At 42.9% G+C, this 20,236-nt stretch overlaps 2 protein-coding genes across 3 annotated transcripts in view; both read left to right on the top strand.

The window, feature by feature from the left end:
- The window catches only part of LOC133489445 (ERC protein 2-like), a 138,971-nt gene extending 131,423 nt beyond the window's left edge, over positions 1-7,548 (top strand). Inside the window, 1 exon segment of the mRNA XM_061798565.1 lies at positions 5,535-7,548. The gene's annotated coding sequence lies outside the window, so the exon portion shown is untranslated.
- Positions 7,549-9,459: 1,911 nt separating this feature from the next.
- On the top strand, positions 9,460-19,957 carry wnt5a (wingless-type MMTV integration site family, member 5a). 2 transcript variants are annotated; one of them, XM_061798803.1, is made up of 6 exons: positions 9,464-9,900; positions 9,973-10,351; positions 11,537-11,685; positions 13,526-13,773; positions 16,782-17,074; positions 18,122-19,957. In XM_061798803.1, the coding sequence occupies exons 2-6, from the start codon at positions 10,349-10,351 to the stop codon at positions 18,578-18,580; spliced, it is 1,152 nt and encodes a 383-aa protein (XP_061654787.1). In that variant the 5' UTR covers positions 9,464-9,900; positions 9,973-10,348; the 3' UTR covers positions 18,581-19,957. The 2 variants fall into 2 exon arrangements, with proteins under 2 accessions (XP_061654795.1, XP_061654787.1); XM_061798811.1 differs by lacking the exon at positions 11,537-11,685 and having other exon boundaries at positions 9,460-10,351.
- The last annotated feature ends 279 nt before the right edge of the window (positions 19,958-20,236 follow it).

The following is a 20,236-nucleotide window of genomic DNA, read 5'->3' as shown; positions in this document are numbered from 1 at the left end:
ACTGATGCATTTGTTATTTTTTTGCTCGTGATATATTTTGATTTGGGAGTATGAAGGACCTTTCCAGGGCAAATTCACCCTGTTCTTATTCTGTACGGTAAGGTGTTCTATTTAAAACACAGTGGGGGGAAATTTTTTACTCCTGGGGGCATATATGGCACTGTAAATGGAAGTCAAGCAGGAAAGTTTCAGTGTTCCTGTCACCTGATGTGTCTGAGGTTGCTAACGCTGTTGTGATCGTGGAAGACAATTGACTCGGATTCAGCTGGTAGAATTCCTGACATCTCTCTGAAATAACGTAAAGGTTGCCTCTGCGCTCAGAACAAAAGAATGGATGAGCAAAGGAATCCTGTGATTAGAAGCAGCAGTTTACAGGAGTGAATGAGAGATTAGTCCAAGATGAACTTGTAAGAGAGAAATCAAGGGAGACAAGGTGGGGGAGGAGGACAGAGGAATTCGGGAGGGAAGAGATAGATTTCCATGCACCTTTTAGCACCTTTTATTGTCGTTGCACTAACCTGTATTTAGGACCTGTATGAACATTATACTATTCATCATCTACCTCAGGGCATTTTCAGCACTAAATGAATATGTCCTGCCAATAACACTTTTTCTCTCTTCCTGTCTGGTTGCATACGCCTTTGTAGTTTGTACACTGCGTGTGTTTAGCATACAGTACACTCTTGGTTTTCATGCATTTTGTCTTCAAGCTTTGGGACTGCATGATGCAAATACACGCTCGGGGAGGTTAACATCTGTGTGCACAAAATGTATCAAACAGAAACTTCTCCATTAGGAACTGGTTCTGTAAATTCCACCTGTATCATTAGTACATTGACACACCCTGGCCATGAAGCTCCCACCATTCCACACAGGCCTCCATCATTCCTCACAGGATTAGAGACTGACAAAAAAAAGGAGGTAAAGGGGGGATTGTTCTCTTTCCTTTGGGAGCTGACAGTCTTTTTTGTTCTTTAGTAGTTTTTGTGATTCTCTGTCTAAATGTATTCAAAGTGCACACTTCTGTATTGACTTCGTTTGATATGTACCTGGAAATGGTGCACAGATACACACTGCCTCTGCTTTTTGAAGACACTGAAGCTTTCTCATCAGCATTCAACTCCACCTAGTGGTATCTGAACGGAACGGATGTTTTCCTTGCCTGGATCAGACTGGAAGATTTTAGCCCCGTTAGCAGCCCGATTTGCTATCACAAGTGATTTTCCAGATGGAGCTTGACATTTTTTTGTCGGGAATGACAAATCTCCTTGTAGTTTGACATAATCCACTATCAAAAATGTGGCTGTACGATGCCAAAATGAAAAGTCTAGCATTTTACATTTTTGGGGATATCTTCTGCGTAGTACGACATATCAGCGAGAAGCCTGCGACATAGCACCTTGACGTCGACCAACTGCATTGTGTCTTCCAACAGAGCCTTGCCTCCCTTGGTCACCGTTGTCAACATTTATTCGCACGAACAAGCCAATGTTTACCAAAACTTTAGAGCATCAATCGGCATAGTGGTTATGTACAAACGTTAGTGCTAGCACTAGCAAGCTATCTAGCTTGCTACCTAACATTATGTTGCCTACATTACCTCAAGCTCTCCTTGAAGAATGGGGAGCCCAAACTGTCCTCTCCAGAGCACCCAGGGAAGACACCACACACGTTTCTTCTTCTTCTTTTCCTTTTTGTAAATACAAAACATTACCACAATCAAAATGAGCGCCGTGATAATGACTGTATCCGTTAGCATTGACATGTTTTCCAGTCCCCCACTGATCATAAAAGACGGGAAACAGTGATATCGTAATATTTATCGTGTAGTGTTATCAGTGTTCTGACTGAGACGGGGCAGGATTTTAAGGCAGTAGTTGGACATAGTGCCATCGTGAGAGATCAAATTTGTCTTGTAGTCTGATCCAGGCATAAAGGATTAAAAGGTTGTAGAAAAGATTACACTGGTAGTGCATTCTGATGGTTGTCTATCGTAGCCATTGTCCAGCCCCTGAAAGCATTTGCAGCCGTGTGTGCACGGACGTCTCTTCAGCACCTCACAGTCTGACATATGAGGCTTACTCACTCTTACTTTCCCCTTGCATGTTTGCTCAGATGAAGCAAATTATGTAATTAGCCTGTGAGGGATTGTTTTCTTTCACGTTCCACCCCCCCCCCCAAACCATCCTAGAAATGCCACTTTCTGCCATTACCTCTCTGTCTCTATCCTCTCTTTTTGCATTCGCGCTTGCGCTTTCCTCCTAGTTCTGCGACAGCAGGAGATGGTTCCAATTTGGTCCGAGCCACATCACCTCCTTCATTAATAAGGGACATAATAGCGTCTAAGTTAAAGAAAATGAGCACTTGTCATACAAGTCCGTTTTAATGATTGAACAGTCACTTTCTTAAACATCAAAAGAGGAATTGGAGGGGTGTATGACGGGGTCAAAAGCAACATTTTGATGTTAAGGGTGTGTGTCGGCTTGGCTTTAGTTAGAGCACGCTGTATGCTGGGAGATGGGTGCTGCGGTACATATGGGCAGCATTGGGGGAGGACGCAAATCTGGCATTTTGCACTCTAATTCCAGCCAGCCTGGAGGCCTGGAGCGCTAAGAAGGGCCTCACTGTTGCTCTCTGGATCAGCCAGGTATTGCTTACATAAAAAGCAAGTGAAAACAGCTGTAGGGATAATTAGCTTGATTCTCCATTACATGCCACGAGGGCCAATAACTAAAAAATTGAGTTTTGTTTGGGTTAGGGCTGCAGCCCCATCTAGGAGGAAGTTGTAAAAGTCAGGAAGAAAAAAAGAAAGAGTAGGAAAATGAGAAATGGAATAATAGCAATAGTAAACTCTCGAGGCCTTTGTTTCTGAGGAGATGCACTCTCGTCCTGGGATGTCATTTTTAAAATGTGCTTTAAGTTTCTATAATAGGGTTTAATTTTGACATCATATAAGTGATGTTTGTTGTAACGATGTAATTATAAGTTAGCAGTAAGAAATAATTGGGCTGGTTTTACTCAATGGCTCCCCCGACGGTTGCAATGTATATTTTGGTACATGTCGGTTAAATGAAAAGCAGCTCGAGTAACTGAGGATTTGTGAAGCAACAAATTCAAGCTCAGGATTTTGAAACTATACGTCAACAACGGTTGCCAGGTCATCCCAACAACTGTTTAATTAAGACAAAGCTATTAGATACAATACAGGATGACAAATGTCAACTAGACCGCCATCTCTTGACATTTGCAACATTTTGACACGGCGGTCACTTTTCTTTCTCTGTTGGAAGCGTCATTGCTGTACACTATATAAGAAAGTGCTCATCCTGTTTGACTGCACCAGCAAAGATTCTGAGAGCGCAGGAATGGGGAGGTGGATAAGGGCCACTCAGGGAGTAGAAGATAGGAATGGCTGATTGGATTCCAAGGTAGACGGGGGAATGGACGTCGTGTCTGTGGACGTGAACTTCAGGAGAGTTCTCTCTCTGTGGTAATCGCAATGTGAACATCTTCATTTCATATGGTTTACATTTAAGTTTTGAGACTTTGACATGATAGAAAAAAAAAAATTCTTTGCACTTGTAAAATGTATTCTGTGTCAATTATAACCTCATGTAATCTTTTGTTTTTATAAAAGGATAAGAAAGTAGAACTTGCTCTTCTTTCTGTCTGATATTGTATTATCACTTTGCTGTGAGACAAAGCAAGACGTCTGTGGTTTGTGGGGGGGTGCCTGTCGCACGAGGCAAATGATAACTGCCTGTGCATGTGCGTAAACAGTATATGACCTCGCCTGAGGAGAAATGGACATACAGCCCTCCTGGTCGTATTGCATGCGAATTTCGATGAAATCTCTCAAGTGCTTGTTTTCCTGTCTCGTCGACTAGAGGGTAAACGTTTTTGATTGACGTTTCAGTATACAGTTCAGTGTAATTAATCATTTGCTCACCCATTCAGCGGTATGTTTATCTTCATTCAAGCCACGAATTGTCTGAGCTACTTATCCGGATCGCAATTGCTCGTGGGTTGTTTCTAATAGAGCGTCCCTCTTATTGAGCTAATGAAGGTATCCAAAAAGTTCAAATGCCACTCTGTATTCTGAAGTGCATTTGTGCGCCACTACTACTACTATTTGTTCTTGCACGCACGGTTCACCTGGCGCATTGCCCTTTTCCCTTGGCCAGGTGTGGGAGGTCGTGGCCGAAGAAGGTTGCCCTATCTCGGGCCCTTCCGACATGTTCTTCCCGTTCGGATTTTCACCTGATTGTGGGTGGAGCCTAATCCTTGACCCAACATGTGTACAAGCCGTCTCTGAGTTTGTCAGCCGATGATGCAGAACATTCAGGCTTGAAAGGCTTTAAGCAGCCCGTCCGAGTCTTTGGCGCTCACCTAACAGTCCGACGAAAAATAAATCGTATCGTTGTTTATCTTAATATGGTTGTATTTATTCCAATGAGGGCATATGCATGCGTGGCCACACCGCGAAACGGATCCTTATTAAAAATAAGGACGCAGGTGTGAGTTTGTGTAGTGAATGCATCTGCTGTGTGATGGTGGAGAGACGTGTTGACAGAGAAGAAAGAGGAGCGCTCTTTGAGCACATCAACAGGCAGTTCGTACTCTATTATGGTCTGCCGGGGGCCATATTTGTTGATTTTATGCCCCCACCCCCAAATCATTAACTTAAGTGCAGGCAACAGAAGAGAAACTTGAGTCTGACTCCCATGCACAAATTTAGAAAACCTCATGCTATGGTTTATAGCCGCATGCATATTTACATGCACACGTTTTTGCATAACAAATGATGGCACTTTAGTTGCAGTCCCCGTTTATTTACTCCTGGCTTTAACGAATGATCATCGATCAGAGTTTGAGCAGCCCTGCAGAGCTGGACCCATTCCATATGATCCAACTTCATAAACAGCTCACTCTGCTTATCTGCTTTTAAGACTCTTCTAATATTTTCCCTCGCTTATCTATTTGTATTGATGGTCAGCAGCTTTAAAATGAGTGTGACTCACAATAATGAAGCCAATGATTGGTATGCATTTGGGGCTGAGGCAATGGGGCGCCCTCAGACATACATCACTGTTTTTTTTGTTTTTGTTTTTGTTTTTTGTTTTTGTACAACCCTCAGGAAAGCAGTGAGTTGTTGCTGCCTGAATAACAGACACATTCCAAATCGAGTTTCTTTACCCCTTTTTTTTTTATTTTTTTTTTTTTATTAATGAGCACTTGATGTTTGGGCTGCTGCCAACTGCCTTTAGAGCATTCTTAAGGAGCTGTAGAGGCGCGCCAGACATTTGGGAAGAAAGTGGTAGAGAAATGGAAAAACATTTTATCTGTCCACTACCAAGCAATGTTTTTGTAACATTTCAAGAGATGACGGATTACCTTTAAAACAACCGGCTGGATGATGAATCTTCATATTACTGTCAATTTTAGCACTTTATCTTCTTTTGTTGTTGTTGTTTTTTTATCTTGGTATTTGACCTCTCACATAAATGCTTTTTCATCCTGTTTTTTGTCAACAGCTGCTCGGACAGCCAGGTATCAAAATGTCCGGGAGCTCCAGTGACGCATACGGATTACTGCGACTCCCCTGGCTCCCATCCCCCCACCCCACCCCCCCCCCCCCCCCCCCCCCGTCATCATTACCGCCAGTTGTACGCCCATTTCAGGAGCCACTACTTCCACTCACCTCTGATAAGCTCCAAATATGTTGTCATCTTCTTTGCTGACAAATATCATGACATGTCAGTCATCATTGATGGGCTTGGTTTTAATGTGCCGTCCTGCCTTTATATTCCTCCCTGTTTGCTGGGCGTGGGGTTCCATTTTTCTCAGTTCTGAGTTCGACCTTTCAATCGAGTGACAATTGGCCCAACGCTTTTTGATACGAATGTAGCCAAGCCAGAGCAAGTGGAATTACCTAAAAACCTCTGGTACAACTCGACTCCCGACAGTAGTAATGCATTTACTTCTGCCACGAAATATTGGACTTTTGTAAATACTGTATCACAACATGGACCTCACAGCCTCAGATCCACCAAGACCTTCTCGATGTACTGTGCCAATGAAGACGCACGTTTGCAGAAGCATTCTTCTGATATCGGACTGTATCGTGTTGTAAAGCTACACAGCAAATGGACCCAAGTTCTGTTGGACTTTCTCCTGCTTGATTTTGTTGAAAAGGCTGAAAGTCGCCCACATGAGTTGGAGTGTCGCTTTAACCAGCCAGGATCAAATTACAATTTATATAAAAGCAGCAATATATCTCTCTGTTCAGCCTGCTGTGCATTTGTTTGATTAAGCATCGTTTTCTTTGCTTTTTTTTTATGACATTCCATTCATATTTGTGTGCCAGTATTTTTGGTTTTGAAAAGTGATGCATTTAATTTGCTCTTCTGCTTCTCGCGTAGTGCATAATATTCATCAAGAAGCAACTTGCAAGGTGAAGTCTCAAACACAGTGACTCACAACCACGGATGATTGGACCTGAGCCTTAGGAATCAAAAGACACAAAATGCTCCTGAAGCCATAAAATGTCCCAAACAGAAAACGTTACGTGTGCAACTCCCCTCTTCCGACTTTTGATCAGTAAGCTGCCAAGCAGACCTGAACTGAACCATGCTTCCAAAGATTATATAAACCATAGATTTAAAAACCAAAACACAAAAAGTTAAAATTATGATTGGTGTTTTAGGTAAAAGACAAAATAAGGACTTTGGGCCTCAAAACCAAATGCTTCTTGAGTTGACGACAATACCGGTATGATGTCCAGTGTTGTCACTCAAATCTAAAAATCTTTTTTTTTTTTTTTATTGTTGTATTTGCTCTACTGGAATAAAGTATGGATTTATTTTGTTATTCGGTTTATATATGTGTGTGGGTGGTTTAGTGCTACTTTCACCATGACTGTGAATGTTTGTGGGCGGGGTCACGGTGTTCACCCTTGACTTGATCCACAGTGTTTTCCAGTGGTCAGCGTGTTTCCTGTTGTTTTAATAAACTCTGCTTTCACAGGAACTACGAGCTGTGTTTTATGTGAACTAATGTCAATAACATTGACACTGTCAGTGTTTAGCGGTCAAACGGAGTGCAACAATGGCTATTTTCACAAGATTAAAGTTTCACCGCCACTAATGGCATTTTCAACAATAGCCTCTTGAAGTTTTTCCCAGTTTTCATGGTCTACCAATTCTCTCCCGCTCTCATAAACTCAGCCAGATGTTGCACGGCTTTTCTCCCTCAGAGAACTCAGGGGTGGATGCGGAGGTGATGGAGGAGGGAGGTTCCTGAGGGCGCAGTGGGCGGGATCCAAAATGAAGTTGAGCATGTTTGCTAACACCAGCTGGATGCACCTTGGCACGCAAGCCTGCCAACAGCTGACCTGCAAATACTAGAATATTCGTAGAAATGTGTGTGTGTGTGTGTGTGTGTCTGTGTCATCTCGCCTTTCATACTCCCTGTCCTGTTGCTAAACTTTTGCTGTAAATATACTGTACACTCAAGAACACTTTACCAGGTACACCTGCACAATAAAATGAGATCCATTCATCTTTAGAAACTGCTTTTTAATAGGGTTGCAGGCGAGCCGACGTCTATCTCAGCTGACTACTGTAATCCCTCACCATTCACAAATTCACCTATTTGCGTTTTTTTTTCTTTGTGATACCTATCACCAGCTATTTGCTAAAAAAAATATTGCATTCATGGTTTTTGTGCTTCTGAAACGTCCTAAGATGCCGCCAAAGCTTGTCTAAATAGGAAAGTAGTACACTAATTGGTGTCAAGGAAGCACGTTGCAGTGATACATCTTGACGAACAGACAAGCTTTGTACAACCCCAATTCCAATGAAGTTGGGACATTGTGTTAAACATAAATAAAAACAGAATACAATGATTTCCAAATCATGTTCAATCTATATTTAATTTAATACACTACAAAGACAAGATATTTAATATTCAAACTAATAAACCTTTTTTTTTTTTTTTTTTTAGCAAATAATCATTAACTTTGAATCTTATGGCTGTAACATTTTTCAAAAAAAGCTGGTACAGGTGGCAAAAAAGACTGAGAAAGTGGAGGAATGCTCATCAAACACCTGTTTGGAACATCCCACAGGTGAACAGGCTAATTGGGAACAGGTGGGTGCCATGATTGGGTCGAAAAGGAGCTTCCCTGAATTGCTCAGTCATTCACAAGCAAAGATGGGGCGAGGTTCACCTATTTGTGAACAAGTGCGTGAGAAACTAGTCGAACAGTTTAAGGACAATGTTCCTCAACGTACAATTGCAAGGAATTTAAGGATCTCCTCATCTACGGTCCATAACATCATCAAAAGTTTTCAGGGAATCTGGAGAAATCACTGCAAGGCCGAAAAGCAACATTGAACGCCCGTGACCTTCGATCTCTCAGGCGGCACTGTATCAAAAACCGACATCAACGTGTAAAGGATATCTGTTTGTGGTATACTTAGGATTTAAACTATGAATATACTGCAGGTAATTGTTAAGATTTTTAGAGGGGGGCATCCGTTACTCGTTCTTTCACGGCTTTGCACCTTTGATTACTGTAAGCGATGCATGTTTTTTTGTTTTGTTTTTGTTTTTTCCATTCTTGACTTGCTTGCTACGTGCGTTGCCGCCACCGACTGAACTGCAATGGAACATGATTGTGACTCATAAATTCTCAGTGCCACTTCCCATTCGGCTCAATTGTTGTTCGCTGCAGTGTTTCACTTATTAAACTATCCGCTCAGGCCGCAAGCAGGAATGTGTTACCGTTCAGTAAACTCAGTGTTGTTATCTTTGTTAAAACAGAATAAATGTTTGCACATCTCTTGCTTGTTATATTGTGCGAGTATCTCTAAATTAGTGGTTCTCTCATCCTGGGACCTGCATTTTCCTGTTGTCCCGCCAGTCAAGTGTGCCCGGTGAGAAATGTCCAAGCGACATAGTGTCGCAAAATGATTCAAAGACTGTGACCTTCGACACCGGTCGTCGGGTTCACCGAATAATATTCGAGGTGTGAGCCTGTGGCTTTCTGCTGCGTGTTTATAGATCATGTAGCATAGAATAATAATTACAGTATAGGCTGCCGTCCTGGAAAGGCCCGTAGGTGATGAGAGCAGCCTGTAAAAGCATTTCGATACGATTTTTTTTTTTTTTTTTTTTAATTTAATTTTTTTTTTTTGCTGAGACGAAACTCGATCTGCTAAAGGGGAAACTAACTGTGCTCTGGAATGGATAAGGTAAGAAAGAGCCTCGGGTGATTTTTTTTTTTTTTTTTTTTTTTTTTTTTTTTTTTTCCTTTTTTTTCCCCCTCCAGTTTATTTTAGGTAATAGAGAGGTTTGTTATGTTACAGCCTGTCCCACCCTCGCCTCTCTCCTCCTCAATTCAATTGGCCCGGGAGAGACTGCGCGTGCGCCCCGGCGCATCCACGCTGCATTTGGGGGAGGAGGCCACACGAGCAGGTGAGAGAGGAGAGGAAAAGCGAGAGAGGGAAGGACAAGTCGTCTGCAGTCCGCTGCACTTGAGCACACACGCGCGGCGTGGGGGGACGACGACACTCGGGATCCTCCACAAAACTAAACTAAATCAAAATATTCTGCTTTTTTGTTTGTTTGTTTGTTTGTTTGCTTTTGCCGTCCACGCGTCAAGCCGCAGCGTTTGGAAAGCAGTTTTTTTATTTTTTATTTGGTGTCTTGGGGGGGAAAAAAATTGTTTTAAATTTTATTATTTGTTTGTTTGGAGCTGAGCCATTGTCGCAAAGCGGATGACGGGTTTGCCTGCACGGCTCGGGCTGACGGATCGGCACAGACGTTCGAGAGCAGAATGGAAGTTCAATTGACAAGTCGCTCGTGGCGCGGATCAACACGTGGATCTTTTCGCAGGTAAAACGCTCAACGACCTGAGCGCGCGCCCGGCTGGGATTTCTTGTTTTTAATCGGATGCCCTTCCAGCAGAATTGGCCCAAACCGTGGAGATCCCCCCCCCCCCTTTCTTCCAGCTAAAAGTTGACTAAAAGATTCCAATAATTCGAGAAAGAACTGCACTCGTCCACTCATTAACTGCGCAGAATTCCTTGATTGAACTTCGCTGCTGTCCAGTGCTTTTGGCGCACGGAGCGCGCATCCACGGCTATTTATTGTGTCGTGATTATTTTTGGGGGTATCCAAAAAAAGAAAAACCCGAAGAACTGCCAACTTGATCACCCACCTGAGTGTACAACAGATTGGGATAAAACTGCGAGGGGAACGGAAATAAATTGTCCCATCAGGGCACCACTGGGATTATTGGTTTGACATCGCCTGCAGAAAGTGGATTACATCTTGCAGCTCCATGGTGAGTCGAGCATCTTCAAGTCACTGCAATTTTGATTTTACATGTGCCAGACATGTCAGTGTTGTTATGGATTATTATTTTTTTTGACATCATGATGATCAGAAAATGAAATAAAGAAGAAATAACAGGCCATGAAATAAGTTTTCAAACTAGCTCTTACTTGTAACGAATTGCTTTGCTGTCATTTAGCAAATCGTAGCACTTGGCTCCCTCTCCTGGTTTGAACGTCACGAGGGGAGAAACAAAGGCAAGAGAAAATTCAATAATTAGATATTTCTCACGTATCTCGTGAAGGGTTTAAATAGGGATATATATTTTTTTTATTATTGTTTGGATTGACATAAATATATGCAAATATTTTCAGCCCCTGCATGAAATCAAACTCAATTGGCCAATACATTTAATGAAATGATAAACTGTCTAATGGCCTGCGTCGTCGTCCTGGTTCCTAATTGCTATTAAAGTAGTTTCGGCATGGAAAAACAATTCATTTAAAAATGAAAATAATTGCCTCATGGTATTTACTGAATTGAAATTTGCCTCTGCTTGGCCGTGATGACTTTTGTCGACGTTCCTCTAATTGGTGTGGAGCGGAAGTGGGCTCAAATCGATGCCGCTTTTGGCTCCATAAATGCTTTTCGGTCAGCAGGTCAACGAGCAGGGGCGCTTTTGTTGGGGTCAAATGTTTCCGGGTGGGGGGTGGGGGATCGCCGACTGCACAAGCCAGCAACGCCTCATCCATTTCTAGACACTCCATCGCGCAATTATCGAAGCGTCAAAGAAAATCATAAATGGCGAGAATTATTCACGACAATTTCAACTCCCATTGAAAGTTTTTTTTTTACTGGCTGCAAATATCGATGGCATGCACCTGTGGCCTCAACGAAATAGGCACCCCAAACCCACTTATCCCCGCGCGCGTGCTCGCGAGATGAGTGTTGGCGAACTTGGCTTTGCGCGCGCGTGAATAGAAAATGTCTGACTTGCGAGGCCTGCTCCAATGAGGACGTTTTATTCCTTATTTTGTTTCGTAATGCAATCGTCATTTATTTAAAAAATAATAATAATAAAATAAAAAATCAGTCAGCTCGCACACACCCACATGCGCGCGCGCGCAAGAGACCAGCTGCGGCATGCACTTGCGAGCGCAAACATAAGTGACCCGCTGTCCCTGTCGTCCCTCAGACCGGCGCGGCAATGAAGTTGGGACTGGATTGCGCGTGTCTGCCAGCCTGCTGGCCCCTGGGCAGCTTGCTGGACTCCAGACACTGCGTGTTTGCGCTCACACTCCTCACACTCCTCATGCAGGTGGTGGTGGAGGCCAACTCCTGGTGGTACGTATTGCTCTTATGGTGCATTTGCCCATCTGTGCACTGTTCTTTTTTGTTTGTGACTTTGCACATTTGTAATTGTGCAGCTGATTTTCCTGTTTATTTTGTTTGCCAGTTGGTTTGAAACAAAATTGTGTTTTTTTTTTGCAAGTCTCCTTTGACTCCACTTTCCCCATATTTGAAGTAACACAACATGCTGATTGTTGCACATGAACCTTTCCGGAAGAAACTTTTTCTCCCCCGTTTTCTTTGACTTTTTGCCAAGCCAAAATTATGAATATTATAGAAATGCAGAGTTACTGTGCTTTCATGGGTCTGAGTCCAAATGGTTTGACATGCATGTCCTGCTCCTATTAAAGGAGAAAACTGCCTCTATTTCTGCACGATGCTGTTAGTCACACAATAATGCAGTGTTCCCCAAACTTTACAGACATTTTAAATGAGAAAGTTTGCACGCCGCACACACCACCAAACAAAAATGTCCCGATAAGTACAGAGACTGAAATAATTTTTACTCGGTGTGAAATTTGGGCCTGTTTAATTGAACACAAAGCTGCTAAACTGCAGGAAGTCGTGACTTCTTCTGAAAGGCAACAGGTTGACGCACAGGTTAATTGTTCCTTCTGCCATTTGATTGGAAGAGCATTTAATTGTTCAGCTTGTCACTATACGTCGCTGGCATAGCTAGACAGATGAATAACACTATATTTGTAATATTTTCGGGCAAATTAGATAATTACCCACGGCGACCTAGAGGATCTGTCACGGCACGGTGTGTTGGGAATCGCCACGTCAATGTACCGATTTGTCACTGCGTGTAATTGCGAGCTTTTGCATGAGCTCAACTCCACTCGCACAGATTTCATTTAAATTTGCTTTAATTGAGCAAGGCCACCGATGACGTGGCAATGACTTTCCTCTTTGAGAGAACGTCAGGGCTAAATGATTTAAGGGGGGTTAGCATGTCTGCATAGTGTCTATGTAGACTCTATTTTCCTGCTGTGTGTGTGTGTGTGTGTGTATATTCCGTTGCAGTTCCCCCAGTCGATCAAGTTACACGAGAGGCTAATTGTCTCTCTCGTGGGGCTTGGGGATGGGCCGCTCGGATTGTCCTGTGGCCCCTGGAACCAGATGCCTGCATGGAGTTGTGCTGCTATTCCTTAATGTCTCTCTCCGAATCTTTATTTCGCACGTTTTGCTGTGTAAACGCGAAAAATCGGCTAATAATAGCAGAACATTGGGTGCAGTTTCATCTTCATAGCTTCAGCTGAGCGTACATTAAGAAAGATATAAGTGAGCGAACCTATCTATGGTCTTGTGGTGGATTATAGTTCAAAGGTATGCAAAGTTGTAGAGTTTTAGTGGAGAAATCCTGCAATGGGAAAATGTATACACTTTTTTCTCTCTCTCTCAAGCAAAATAAACGCTTCCAAAAGCTGTAAAAAAAAAAAAAAAAAAAAAAAAAAAAAAAAAACACTCAGTCATGGGACATTGACTCTTGACTTGAGCTGCTCTCAACTCAACTCCTTCAACATGTGAGGAGTTGAACATTTCTTTATTTAAACTGCCAGAGACCCTCCAAAAAAAATGTTTGACTTTTATTGTTTCTCCTCATTTCCTTCTTTCCTCCTGTGCATTTCTTTTCTGCCCGCCGCTTACGTGCTTGACTCTGCATATCATAACGTTTCAATACAATGTCATGAAGATTTCAGGCTGCTCTGTGGATTAGAAGTCTGAGAGGCAGAAAACCAATCAGCTGTTCATTATATATAGTTTTTTCTTCGTGACAGCTCATTTTGGCTCGCGATTGAAAACACCTGCGTTGTATCCCCACCCGCCCCAGGTCTTTAGCCATGAACCAGCCGCTGATCCCGGAGGCCTACATCATCGGTGCCCAGCCTCTGTGCAGCCAGTTGGCGGGCCTCTCGCAGGGCCAGAAGAAGCTGTGCCAGCTCTACCAGGACCACATGCAGTACATCGGCGAAGGTGCCAAGACGGGCATCAGAGAGTGCCAGTACCAATTCAGACATCGGCGCTGGAACTGCAGCACGGTGGACAACTCCTCTGTCTTTGGACGGGTCATGCAAATAGGTAAGCGAGACGGAGGACATGGATTTAGATCCGTGTTTGGAAGCTGACACACACCACACACGGCATGCACGGAGCAAGTAGTTAGCTTGGTTGCGTTTTTTTTGTATGGAACACACCGGAAAATGAGGTTTTCTCACTGATGGACGGGAGACTGTCTTAAAAATTATGTGTGTTTCACTTAAGTGCAGTATGTTCTGATCTCTCATACGAGCGAGCAGAACTTTATGAACCCTGCTCGGATAAACCCGCTTAATGTTTTCTCTGGAGACGTGCCTGCATCTCAGGAAAGGAAAAAAAATAATAATAATTGACGTCAAGTTATATTGATCATAATCTTCCAGATGGATTATAATACATCCAGGCAATATGCTTGTTGTGATGTCAGCAGTGTTGCTGCAGTTTTGACTGAATTACGGGATTTCTTAGTTTCGGCTGACCTGGCAAGAGGAATGTACATTGTATGTTGTATGAGTTTCTTTTATGCTGGATAATGCACAGTTAGCGGCACTAGAAAATACTGTAGCTTGTCAGAAAACTGAAAATGGAGGTGTGGATGATCCAGAGACGCTGTGGTTTACATTGGGATGTTGCGAATCTAATACGGTGCTGCCTTGAGATACGAGTGACTCGACGATTTATTTCGAGATAAGAGCCGTCATTCAAACAATTTCTTTTTTTTTTTTTGTTTGGACTTGGTTGCATGGTGGCAGATATCGACCAATTCTTTAAAAAAAAAAAAATCTGTTTAAAAAGCTGTTTATTGCCACTCATAGTTGAAGTTTACTGTCAATCTAAAAAGAAAACAAACAGAATTGCACATTGTATATTGTAAACAGCCACAGAGCCATCACTGGCCTAATGCTAACACAAAATGGGAAATCTCATTGATGGGTAGCATGTAGCATTTATGTGACGTTATTATAAACCTTTAAGCAACAGATATTTGAACCCAAACAGTGAAGAAGCACAAGTACACAAATAATGTAACTATAGTCACAAGCCTATATGCTTTATTCTCTGAGAATAAATTAGTGGGGTTTACTGAGGAATGCGGAGTCTCTATGTATATTCGTATGTCTGTATTATATTGCCCCCAAGAGGCCAAAGTACAAAGAGCCAGAATGAGCAGCACAATGTCCATTTAATTGAAGCAAAAAGTGTGAGAAACACTATTTAATTCTTCATGTTCATGTTTGTTTTTTATCAAGTACAGTATTATAGAGTGCTGTCAAAGCCAATCACGTTCTACTAGCCACAGGGATACACCCCTTATTTAAGGCCTTGTTGATGATGCAATCAGTGTCAGAGTGTGTGACTGTGATTCAAGCACGATACTCCAAACACGACCCAGTAAGATTTCTGCCTTACCACGTTTGCTGTCCCCATAGCAGCTGTGGATTCTGCCAGAAATGTGTTTCCCCGTTCTACTCTCTGTGCATTGTGGATTAAGACAATAATGAGATTTCAGCATTCCTGACCTCCTAACTGTGGATTATGGAACATTGCGTTAATTTGGCCAACGTCCCTATCTTCAAAGCCTGACCCGCTCCACTGCGAAGTGAAGTGCGCTACATCCTGGCTTTGATTTAACCTGCCACAATTGATCTCAAATTGATTATTAAAATCCCTTCCAACTTTTCCGGTGGGCTGCATTTGGGTCCTAAGTCAAAATGGCCTTGTGTCAGGGTGCTACTATGCTCCTTAAAAAAAAAAAGTTTTTTTTTTTTTTTTTTTTTTTTTTTTTTTTGGGAGACTGGAACGGCTTGATGGCATTTCAGTTCATTTTAATGGGGAATGATGAGAGCATGGTCACGGAACAAATTAATCTCTTATCTCAAGGCACCACTGTACCTCAGTGCTTTGTATCAAATATCTTATACTGAACATAGATCTTAGTCTAGGTTAGCGCTAAAGTTTCTTTATCAGTGCAGTTTACCCTGTAATGTATTTGTGCGCCTAACCCTTGGTGATCCTCCACTATCCTACTTGCTCCTTCTTTACATGAATCCTCCCTAACATTTTGGTCTTCTCCAGGTCACACAAACACGTTGCTCTCATAGTCTGACTGTCTGCCTGCTGTCTGAGGAAACTGCTTTTGATTTAAAACCGAGCCCCAAGCAGGAGTGGAGGAGTTGGGCTCAGCTTCTCTGCCTTGCTGCTTTTCTTCAGGGTGGTTTAAAGGCGAGGCAGCGGGGAAGGAGAAGACACTTGAGTCTGTCGACAAGTCTGATACGACGCCAATTTTCAAAGGATGAATTAAAAAAGTAAAGCATTTGAGTAGTAAATCCTCCCTTCTTGGATCCACTCCTTCCAGGATTTCCCAGCTGGATATAGCTCAAACTTTCTGACAGGCTTCTTAACCCAAACAGCTCCTTGTCGTTTCTGTTACCTCTCTTTTGAGTTTCTATTGACGAAGCTTTTCAGTTTTTCTTTCTCTGTTTGTCCATCTGCTTTTGTCATTACAGTGCTTGCTGCTTGGCCTCAGGGCTCTGTGAGATGTGCAATTCCACTTTATATCACACACTTCCTATGCTTTTGTCAGCTGTTTTTTCTTATTTTGCCTTTTCTGGCCACATCTCCCCTCAGTTTTGTTCTTTGGTCATAATGGTGAGCGCCAAACGGCTGAGGTGTATTTTAAGTTTCTTTCTCTATAGAAAATAATGAGGTAGGGTGGGGTTCATGGGCAAAAAACCCAGAATCCGTCAGTCGTGACAGACAATGTGAAAGAGGCTTTGTGGTTTTCCATTCGGGAAAAGTCTCAGCTGTTTGTGGGTTGAATTCTTTGTCACCGGAGGGCGCTGTCCACTCTCTGGCTCAACCCCAGCAATAGCAAACCAAACTCCACTTTTCAACATGTTTGACCAAAAGCCTGCAGAACTGATTAGGTGTTCTGCAATAAGTGACATCGCCATGGCAAATAAAAGTAATGTGGGTCAAATCCGTGTGTCATGAATGTAGTTGCATGATTTTCAAATGCGTTGGTAACATTTCTGGTCATTTGTGCACAGGCAGTCGAGAGACGGCCTTCACCTACGCCATCAGCGCTGCGGGGGTCGTGAACGCAGTGAGCCGTGCCTGCAGAGAGGGGGAGCTGTCCAGCTGCGGGTGCAGCCGTGCCGCTCGGCCCAAAGACCTGCCACGAGATTGGCTGTGGGGCGGTTGTGGCGATAACCTCAACTATGGCTACAGGTTCTCCAAGGAGTTTGTGGACGCTCGCGAGAGGGAGAAGAGCTACCCGAAAGGCTCGCAAGACAGTGCCCGGCTCATGATGAATCTTCATAATAATGAGGCTGGGAGAAGGGTACGTGCACAGACATGCAGTCAAATCTCTATATTTGCTTCTTAAAAGTTGTGAGCTATAAAGCCGCATGCTCTAGCATTCTGCATGATTTTCATGATGAAAGCCCAAGCTGGAAGGGAGACAAGCCAGGTCAATCATACAACGGCTCTGTCCGCTTTCCCCCACGGGTCCTGAGATCTGAGGGGTAGATAGCAGCACTCTGACAGTTCTGGGGTTTCATTTTCCTCCCCAAACATCTTGAAACCACCTCAAAGCAAACATGGTGCCAAGATATCTGTAGCCAGGCAGTTCCCTTTCGAAGAGTGGACTGTTTCATTGGACAGTACTTTGCATTGCACAAATGCACGGGATCAGAATTTACATTTTGGTACATTTTCACATCCACATGGAAATCTTGACAAACTCAACTGACTCATCAAAGCATACAAACTGAACCCCCTGACGGGCCGGTTCTTGCCCACAGGCCCTACGTTTGACACCACTGCACTAAACAGTGATTCTCAGTGGTAGGAGTATGTGGGCTCCCTCTAGTGGTATGCAAAAGAATAATTCTGCATAATGTTGGTGGTTTATACTTTTTTTTTTTCTTTTTTTTTCAATCCAGATCAATACAAGGAAAGTTCAGTTGCATTTAACTTTTAAGTACAAATCATTTGCATTTAATCTTTCAGAACGGTTTTTAAACATTTAGGTACAATTTGCATTTGACTTTTATGTGCAATACATTTGAATAAAATGGTTTAAGTATAATATAATTTTCCAGTATTTAGGTGCAGTGTTATTGTTCCAAGTGGGCACAATAATATTAAATATACTTTCTCATTTTTATAACCCCACATCCACTGCATTTTCACGTTGCTCGTAATGTTGGTATTATATGTTTTTTAGGACGTCCTCAGTGTAAAACGTTTGAGAACCTATACTGCTAAATGAGCTCATTAGTAAAATGCAGAAATGTGTGACTGCAGCATAAATTAATATAAATCCTGACTTGTTCACTTTCCATATAAGTGCGCTCATCGGTGCTGTCGTCCCTTTCAACCCCAGACTGTGTCCGACCTCGCGCACGTGTCCTGCAAGTGCCACGGGGTGTCCGGCTCGTGCAGTCTCAAGACCTGCTGGCTGCAGCTGGCCGACTTCCGCAAAGTGGGCGACGCGTTGAAGGAGAAGTACGACAGCGCCGCCGCCATGAAGCTCAACTCGCGTGGGAAGCTGGTGCAGATGAACAACAAGTTCAACGCACCCACCAGCCACGACCTGGTGTACATCGAGTCTAGTCCAGACTACTGCCTGAAGAACCAAAGCACCGGTTCACTGGGCACTGTGGGACGTCTTTGCAACAAGACCTCGGAGGGGATGGACGGGTGCGAGCTGATGTGCTGCGGTCGCGGTTACGACCAGTTCAAGGCCCAGTTAGTGGAGCGCTGCCACTGCAAGTTCCACTGGTGCTGCTACGTCAAGTGCAAGCGCTGCACCAAAATCGTAGACCAATTCGTCTGCAAGTGAGACGAGAGGCGAGTAGCAGACGATGGCCGTGCACCTGTGTGAGCGAAGAAGTCCGAGACAGAGAGAGAAACTATATAAATTATATTTATAGAGTTAAACAATTATGCCATTGCAAAAAGACTTGACTCACACCCTGCCCCCCCCCCCCCCCCAAAAAAAAAAAATCACATCTTCAGGAACTGAGAGTATCATAAAATATTTATTTTAAGATTGTTTTACGTTGGTCCAGCTGATTTTTAACTCCTGCAAGTGCCTAAAATGGCTGGAAACACCGTCATCCCTTCCCAACAACTCCATTAATTCCGGAAAGGTTTGTTTCTTTTGTCAGAATTGTCATATGGATAACAAAATTGGACTGTGTTTCCCGTTTTGTAAGAAAAAGTAGAGCGTGATACTTGACGCGCAGTTGACTTCAAGGTCCTGGTTTGTTGTGTGGCTGCGGTGACAGGAGAGTGCCTTTGTGTTGCAAGGACGGATGTGTTTTCACGGGCTCGATCCCAAACCGGCTCTCACATCCCCGAGCCCAACTTCTCCCCTCTCCACTCGTGGAGCGTGAGGGATCTTGTTGGTTCGTACGAGTCTGTGGAGAAAAATGGGTTCAGTCAGAGGACTGTTTTAGGGGCCGGGCTATTTATTAAGCTGTCCCAGAAACCTTAGCGATCCACAGGTGCTGCAGAACCTCGCCACCATTATGCACTTTGATACAGAGGCTTAAACCTGTCTGTATGTGTCTGTTCAGCTGTTTTTTTTAATCTTTTTTTTTTTTTTTACTGCAGTGCATAAGTTAATATATCAATATTATAGCCAACACTGTTTTCCATATTAATTCAGATTATTCATTTACCATAGTCTACAATACATAACCTGGTTTGAGTATATATGGGCAAGGTTTTGATTACATTGGTGAAATAGTCCATGTTCTGTGTATATATATTGTCTAGTCAACTGATCAGTAAACTGTATTTATTTTTTCTTTAACCGGATCCTCCATTATAGCAGCAAAACATGACTCCTTTAGTTGGACACTCTATGTGGAAGTCACTTTTCCAAAAGTTATACATCACTCTCGCAACTCTTCAAAGTTTTCGTAAAGGGAAATGCACCTTATTTGTCCTCTCGCAGTTTTTCTTCTCACCTTTGTTCAGTGTTAGCGTGAGACACATTTTACACATACCGGAGGCTCCCATTCACCAATATCACGTATTTGGCCTCTCATAAAGCGAACGATCTCCACTAGTCCAACTAAATTTTATGTATATTTATAAGCTTCCTTCATCAATTTGAGGTTTGTTCAACTTTATGTGTAATAGCAAATATTTTACTTTTTACAAATTGGCTAAATGCTTTACTTTGTTTCAATAAATATATAAAACCAGACTATTTACTCATATCATCTTTGGCAAGTTGTCTTTTTTGGCTCGCCGCACACGTCTACATGACCAAGTGGGGAGCGCTTCATTCACAATTCTCCAACCTTTATGAAATGACAGCTGTTTTAACTGTGCACTGAGGAGACCCGGAGATGGTGTGCCTTGAAGGCGTCTCGCTTGTGGTCGAATTATAAGCCGCGTTCAACAATCCGCTGACAGTGGGTCAGTAAATGGAACCATTAATCATATTTTTGTCAGGAGATGGGGATTTTCAGTGCCTGGATGG

This window comes from Phyllopteryx taeniolatus, chromosome 1 (assembly GCF_024500385.1).
Source record: "Phyllopteryx taeniolatus isolate TA_2022b chromosome 1, UOR_Ptae_1.2, whole genome shotgun sequence".
NCBI classification, from domain to species: domain Eukaryota; kingdom Metazoa; phylum Chordata; class Actinopteri; order Syngnathiformes; family Syngnathidae; genus Phyllopteryx; species Phyllopteryx taeniolatus.
The sequence above is the reverse complement of the archived record's forward strand: the minus strand, read 5'-3'. Positions and strand labels throughout refer to the sequence as shown.

Excerpts from the sequence above, each read along its gene's own strand:
- wnt5a (XM_061798803.1), top strand. Across the intron at positions 11,686-13,525 it reads GTGGAGGCCAACTCCTGGTG|GTCTTTAGCCATGAACCAGC; the intron begins GTACGTATTGCT and ends CACCCGCCCCAG. Across the intron at positions 17,075-18,121 it reads ATAATGAGGCTGGGAGAAGG|ACTGTGTCCGACCTCGCGCA; the intron begins GTACGTGCACAG and ends TTTCAACCCCAG.